This window comes from Aplidium turbinatum, chromosome 2, assembly GCF_918807975.1.
Source record: "Aplidium turbinatum chromosome 2, kaAplTurb1.1, whole genome shotgun sequence".
NCBI lineage: Eukaryota > Metazoa > Chordata > Ascidiacea > Aplousobranchia > Polyclinidae > Aplidium > Aplidium turbinatum.
Genome location: NC_137473.1, coordinates 39,826,532 through 39,834,315, shown reverse-complemented (window position 1 = coordinate 39,834,315; position 7,784 = coordinate 39,826,532). Strand labels below are relative to the sequence as shown.

Sequence of the window (7,784 nt, the reverse complement as noted above, 5' to 3'; positions counted from 1 at the left end):
ATATACTCAGCTTTACAGTAAACTGAACTTGCATCAAGTTATTATCAACTGTGTTACAACTGAATTAATCTTTCAAGTCACTCAGTTTCTAAACAAGATTTAAGCATTCCAACATTTTATTGATTAAATGAAACCAAAGCAATTAAAGAACGACCAATGGGGACTGGGGAGCGAGTTCATTCCACAAGCAAAATTTTCCATTTTAGCGAAGAGACCTCAAAGAATTAAAGCATGTTTTTAGGGAAAACTATGGTTAAATTGCCTGTGTAGATATTTGTATACCAAATATGTTAAAACTTGAAAAAAAATTAATATTCTTAGATTGTTTTTATACTTGGCTTTGGCCAATCAAAACAGAGGTCTGAGAGTCTTATTGACCTACTCAATGGACAGAAAAGTCCGAACGCAACACTAAAACGCATTTTCTATTGTCTCTGGCCGAGCGAAGATAAATCCATGTAACATCTTTCTGCACAGGGACTCAACCTTCATAAAACCTCGGTAGCTCATTTCCTAATATGACTCTTCTTTCTATCCCGCTCTCATCGATAGCAGCCAATCGGATCACACCACCACTCGATCCGTCACGGTTAATTGCAAGAGCGAGGGCTGAAAAAGAACGTTAACAAAAACTTTCCTTCAAACAATTATATAAAGGTACGGTAACCTTCTTATACTGTATAATATACAAATTTTATCTAACCTTGTATCGTATATAAATTATACACTATAGTCTATACATACACATTACACAGTGTATAACTGTATATACGATACAAAGTCAGGCCTTAAAACTCGTGTTTTTTTCCGGCAGCCATCGACCATCGTGGCCTACCGAGAGCTCCTTCTCGGCGGCCAAATCTGCGTGCTTGGAGGCCAAAATACAATAACGATAGCACAAGTAATGTAAATAGCATTAAACTTGCAACAATGTTAAAATGATCACTTAGCGTTGTTGAAGTCTGGACGACGTCCTGCAATAGAATCGTTGTACCACGCATTAAATGCTTTATCGGGATTGTAATCCGGTATTGCGGGACCATCTAACGACCCTAAATTGTTTTCACTGCTCGCAGCTCGGTAAATTGCTTCAACTGCATACCGCCTTTCATAAAACTTGACCAGTTATTTCGTTATGATGTCACCATTGAGGGTGTGAAATCACTAACCCACAGCGTTCTCAACTATGAAGACACGTGTTTTACCCACGGATGTCAACTAACCTAGTTCTCCTTTTTAACAACGATTCAATGTCCGACAACATTGAATCGATATAAAAACGACAATATTGCCAGCCGATGTAAATTAGCACTTCGGATTAACACTTTGTTAAAATAAACATCGGGAATTGCAAACAAGACTTACAGCGCTGGTGAGCGCAGCTGGATACATTCAATACAACAGTAGTGACTATGATGCGCTGACCTAATTCTGCGTCACTCTTTGATACTACATATTTTTGACAGTTAATCCACGATCATTCTATTGTGAAATTAAATAATTGGCTAGAAGAAACCGGCGGCCAAACTTGGCCGACGGAGGAGGTAGCACAGGCGGTCATTCAAGCACTACTTAGCGGCCATGGCCGCGGGTCTGCTACTATTCGGTGAGTCCGATTCGGTGAGTTCCTAACCTCTAACCCCTAACCTTAACTCCAAACCCCTAACCCTAAAACGGCAATGATAATTAGGCTACGGTACCCGATAATTTAAAAAAAAAATTGAAAAAATCCCCCGTTAAGGGATCGGACTCACCGAATCAGACTCACCGAATCGGACTCACCAAATCGGACTCACCGAATCGGACTCACCGAATCGGACTCACCGAATCGGACTCACCGAAACGGGCCATTCCGCATGGCCGCGATGGCCGCCGGCTGCTTTAAGGCTTGAAGGTTATAAATAAAATTTTGGAAGACTTTCTAAATTACAAAAAGGTTATTTGATATGAAGTTGGTCTTCCTCTAGCTCACTGTGCAGTTTCTATATTTCCAGGAAATATTAAGATTCTTGACATAATTCCCTTTCAATATAGAAAGGCAATCACGCAACTTCATCGTCACGCAACTTCATCGTCACGTAAAGTGACCTACAAAATTTAACATACTTGGTAACCAAGTTTGTAGTGCTAATAAAACGTGTGTAAAAATACAAAATAATATTGGAAATGAATACACTACGTTGCTTACCGTCAGCACAAAATTGCAAGCATTCTTCCTTGGTCATATTTTCCTTGTAGGTCGCATCAACATGGCCGTAAATATAAGTACTACCGGAACCACCTATGGAGAAAGGCTGTCGGACAAGCATGCCACCCAGCGGAATCGAGAACACCTAACAAATAATGTTCACTAAAACAAAAGAACACTGAAATTCAATATGCCGACGGATCGGCAGTGCAATAATTGGTTTCCTTTGAGCTAACATCTATTCGATCGACGTATGCAGAAATAACAGCGGCATCCATATAGTTTATAGTTATACCAAACAAACTTTGCATCTGTGCAAGCGTTCTGCCACTGATAGCAAAACAACTTATAACTGGACCTCTATTTTGAACCACAAGTATTCAAAACCATGCTTATATTTCCTGAAAGAGTAGTGTTCGTAAACACCACCTCAATAACGCCAAGTACACAATAATGCGGTGGGATGGAGCAGCGGATAAGACGCTCGCTTTCCAATCATGCAATCCTGGTTCGACTCCGGCTTAAGCTGGTTGCTGAAAAACACGACTCACCTCTACCCAGGGTGCAATAAATTGGATGGGTGGCAACCCTACTCTCGTTAGTGCCGAAGGCTTAGTATAAAGAGAACCTTATCTTCTCATCCCGGATGCTTGGATCAACTATGGGACTCACCTTTACCTTACACAATAATTTGCAACCAGATAAGCTAAAATTCAGTGAGAAAAAGATTTCTAATATACCTGGCCGCCTTCCTTGGCATCCCACCCCGCAACGATGATGCCGGCAGAAAGCTGATCCCTGTAGTCGTAGCAATACTGTCGAAAGACTGCAGCAGCCTTTTTGACCGGAGGTAATTCCCCCATCATAATGCTGAAAAGTTAAATGTAATCGAAATAACTGGTGTTGCAACAGGTTAGAATTGGATAATCTAAGTTTAAACTTATATTATTTTCCATCAAAAACCTACACAACATGAAATTAAATATTTTGCCTACGCTATGTACCGCAGCACGACAATGTAATAATAATAATTATTATTATAATAATAACAATATTTGTATAGCGCCACATCCACAGTCAAACTATGCTCCTGGGCGCTGTACATGACAATGGTGATAATTGATACGGTACTTTCAGTCATAATGTTCATTGAAATAGAACGTTTTCAAGCGAGCTTTGAATTCATTTAAATTTTCAGCTTCCTTTCCACAAATAGGCAAACAGTTCCAGCAACAACTGGGAAGGTGCGATTTCCATATTGTGTCTTACATGAAGGGTTGCACAAGAGCAATTGATGTTGAAAACGCAAAGTTCTGGCAGGTTTATAATGAACAAGCAAAGTGTCCAGATCGTTCGGAGCAAAACCATGGAAAACTTTATAAATTAATAGACATATTTTAAAGCGCATACGATACAATACTGGAAGTCAATGCAGGGATTTTAGTATAGGAGTGATATGCTCACGTTTACGTGTTAAAGTAATTAGCGGAGCGGCAGCATTCTGAACTCTTTGAAAACGCAAAATAGTACAATGTGGAATGTTATTTAACAATGAATTTGAATAAGTACAAGAAAGCCTTGCATGAACATTGAAGATACCTATCCAATTCCATGTTAGCAGCAACTATATCGGCTATAGCTTGTGTATCAGCAGCAGACCCAGATCGACAGCAGAAGATCCGGTCATGGATTGGAGTCAGTTTGTCAGTCACTCGGTTCGCAATGTAAGATCTGACAAAAAACAAAACAACATGCCAAAAAAAAACAACTTTATGTTGCTACTTACAGGTGAATAAGTTTAAGATTTACAAAAAGAGTGATCAGCACGGTATCTGTAACGCGTTTTCTCCCTAAAATAAACTGAACTGAAACAACTGAACAAAAATATCGAGCAATGCCTCCTTTTACACAACGCTCAGATACTACCGAGTGAAACGGAGAATTATAGAATCGTAAGTAAATCTCAAGTTACCCGGATGTAGTTCTCGAGTCGGCACCAATCACGACTCCTCCGTTGAACTGCACCGCCATGATGGAAGTCTGTCAAACATTATTTCTATCACATACCAAACAAAACCACAAATTTTTAGATTTCATTTAAACTAGGTGAGCCAACTAGACAAGATTGGAACATCACGAAGAACACTCCGAAAGTTGGCACTTGATAGATCACCGATTCAATAACGAAAAATACACATACGAAGAACGACCTGTGTAACTGTGTATTTGATGATAGATTCGCTTACCCCAGTACTGACTTCACCATCTGCCAACCCATAATTGCTTTGATAATCAAGATCCGTCATTGGTCAAATGGCCTGCTTCGCTGGCAGTAAATCTTTTTGTTGTGTTATTGAAAAGCTACAAATAATCCTAAATATCCGAAAACAAACATAAAAAAGGTTTGCTGAAGTGCGACTCAAAAGTTTCTATGGGCAATGTTCGAAATGCAATGACAAAAACGTGCATTGCAGATTTCAACTGACCGAAGCATATAAATAATTATAACACAGTTGTGGAAAAAATTGTAGAAGCACAATAAAGTATATATATATATAATAAAAATAGCTTTTTTGAAATAAAAGCAACTTCTTCCATTTAAACTCAAAAGCACAACAAGCTAAGCATCAAAAGCAGGGAATTATAGAAACACATTAAGCTTTCTGCAATATACCGTACTCTGTAAATTTTTAAACTAAAAGCATTCTGATACTAAAAATATACCGGTAGGGGTACTTGACAAACACAACCAAAGAAGTGCAAAGGCTTCATTTAATAACAGCAACATTTACACAAGTGAACTTGTAAAAGCACCATTGACTACATTGTGCACTGTGCAGGCATTGTATGTTGGCAGAGTTACCACTTTTTGTCGAAACAGCGATACCGTTGTTATTCATAAACAGTTTCTAGAATGCAAAGTAAATAACTAAATATGTCAGCATTTTGGAACAATTTTTAGAGTTTCAAAAAAAAAAAAGAAATGTGGAAAAGCGGCAGCACATAAGGGTACTTTACTATTATATATACTCCAAGAATCAAAAAATTGCGTAAGATCTGCAAAGAAACTTTTCTCATCAAAATGTTCACAGATTGTAAAGGTTTACAAATGTCAAAACTGTGTCAGTAAAAAAACAAGCAATTCTATGCTGCTTTGTAATTACATCAGCCAAATAAGATTTTCCTTGTTGGACTTGGAATATATCCTTAGTCAAAAAAACCTTATATCATAACAAATAGACTACAGGACGTAAACAGACAATAAGAAAATAATTATAAATTATTTGTAGGTCTTTGCAAACCATTTATTGATCTTTGAAATAGCAACTCCTATAAGCACTTGTGGTGTGACCTCAAAAGAGTTTTTGCTAAAAGTTATACTTAGTAATCCTGATTCACAGTGACATTCAAAAACATGCAATTGACCTGGATCCTTGAAATACACATCACTAGGTGCCACAGTGTGGGCTTTGACTGGGTAAGATCCAGCCCACATCACTGAATTATTGCTGTCACACAATGTAATGTCTATTATAGCAAAGTCAGCAATAGAACCAGAAAATAATTCAGTTTTCCATTTTGTGTCTGAGTATGAAAATCGACCTAATGCGAGTGTGTCTGGTCGCATCAAAATCAATCCATTTTCTGGAACTTTTGAAGAATTCAAATAAGAAAATTTATGCTCCCATAAAGACTTAGTCAAAGTGTGAACATTCAAATGACACTGATAACCATGAAGTCCATAAAAAGGATCAATGTCATCAAAAACTGGCTGATGAAGGGAAGAATAAGATTTTTGAGCAGTTGAAAGAAAACATTTCGATATAAGCTCATGGTGATGAAGAGTTGTAGCAACAAATGCAATTTCACTGGTGTCATTCCACACTGCTATAATGTAGCCTGACTGAGACACTTTAAAACTAACCTTTTTATATTTTCCAACTTCAACCAAAGAACCACGATTATCTTTTAGAAAGTCCTCAGTTTTTATTAAACTCTTCTGTATTGGACCATTGGAAACTGGAAGCCTGTCTTTTCCAAAAACAAGAGGAGCCAAAGCAAAAACACTTATCTTTCGAATCGTATGAAGATGGGGAAAGCCACCTAAACTATTCCACTGGAGAATGGTAGAAATTTTATTACTGCGACTTGGACCAGTAACAAAGCAAGTGTAATCCCCTTGAATATTCATCAAACCTAACTGAAATTTAATGTCATATTTTGACAACAGTTCATTTACATTGTCAGTAACACCAGTGTATGTATTTCTTTTCAACTTGAGTAATATCTGTTGAATTCTAGAATGGCTTTGACCGAAAAACTCTTTTTTCCAATTTACTGTTGTTTGTTTTTTATCAGCAGAGATTGACAGATTCTGCAAACCAGTATACAGCTTTGAACCCCTGTCCCAATATCGTTGAAAAATACACTCCCACAACACATTATCTTCACATAGGCGCCTCCATCTTTTACAAATACACGTGGCAGAGAGCAGACTGTTTACATCAAGGAACGAAACAACTTTTAGTAATATCTCATTTGGTAAATCATTAATATTGTTTTTTGTACTAAAGAAGCGATGGCTTGATGTTCCACTCTGTGTGTTGTACTTTTTGTAGAACTTAGCACATTTCAAAGACCTTTTACCTTTATTCATTTGGATTAAACTAAAAATCTGTGATTAACAACTGAATGTTAAACAAACATCATCTAAAAATCCCAAAAAAGGTCAGGATTAAATTCAGTAAAAGTGGTAAGTAAATTCATTGCATTTTCTTCCAAATAGCTTAGAAATACATGCGCTAAATAATTGCTGTTGTAACAGCAACGAACTAAACATAACACAGTAAATTAAAAAAGTTGAAAATACAATGTGTGACCATAATTGACTAGGGCTATTTTTTGTAAGATACCGTAAGGGTCAGTCACAAATCAATGTTTTGTGGTATGGCTTGACAGCAGTTCTAATAAGTAAGGAACTGTTGGCTTTGCAATCAGCTTTGCTCATAAGGTTTGTTTTCATCTCCAGTTCTTGTTTACTGCTGTTAAACCTTTTTCTTTTATTTTAACATTTTCAGTTTTTCTTGATAACAACTTATATTATACCACCTCAATTTCGAATGTTGAACAACGTTGAAAAAAAAATACATAATTTTGTTTAGACAAAACAACCCAACACTCGTTAACCAGTAGTAGCAGTTTTCTCTAGTTATTTTCAACAATTTGCTTAAAACAAAGATAGGCTAATGTACCATTTACACATATGATGTATCAATAAACAATTTATATTATTATATAGCATAAGAACAAAAGACGAGGACTTGAAAAGAGATATGCAATTAATAAAACTGAGTGATATATAATGAAGTTTATTAAAAAATACTTTTCCAAATTTGAGATACTTTTTATGCCATTGATTTAAAATACCAGAATATCCCAAAAATATGTATATATCCTATATAATATAGTATAATATACCAAACCATATATATATCGCTTGACCTTGCTATTTCTTTGCCTCTGTAGACTGGTATTATTATAACTAATGAGCTAACAACGTTACTGCAGCAAGTCAACGTGGCAGCAAAAAATAATC

General features: G+C 36.6%; 2 protein-coding genes across 2 annotated transcripts; both read right to left on the bottom strand.

Annotated features, from left to right (window-relative positions):
- Positions 1–98: 98 nt before the first annotated feature.
- Positions 99–4,563, bottom strand: LOC145787309 (proteasome subunit beta type-6-like). The gene is made up of 6 exons (XM_082599032.1): positions 4,435–4,563; positions 4,161–4,228; positions 3,788–3,919; positions 2,929–3,058; positions 2,189–2,333; positions 99–609 (listed from the first exon to the last, which is right to left on the bottom strand). Exons 1-6 carry the CDS (start codon positions 4,492–4,494, stop codon positions 482–484), a joined length of 663 nt encoding a protein of 220 aa, XP_082455158.1. The 5' UTR covers positions 4,495–4,563; the 3' UTR covers positions 99–481.
- Positions 4,564–4,568: 5 nt separating this feature from the next.
- Positions 4,569–6,881, bottom strand: LOC145787299 (F-box only protein 15-like). The gene has a single exon (XM_082599023.1). It carries the CDS (start codon positions 6,843–6,845, stop codon positions 5,469–5,471), a length of 1,377 nt encoding a protein of 458 aa, XP_082455149.1. The 5' UTR covers positions 6,846–6,881; the 3' UTR covers positions 4,569–5,468.
- Between the last annotated feature and the right edge of the window lie 903 nt (positions 6,882–7,784).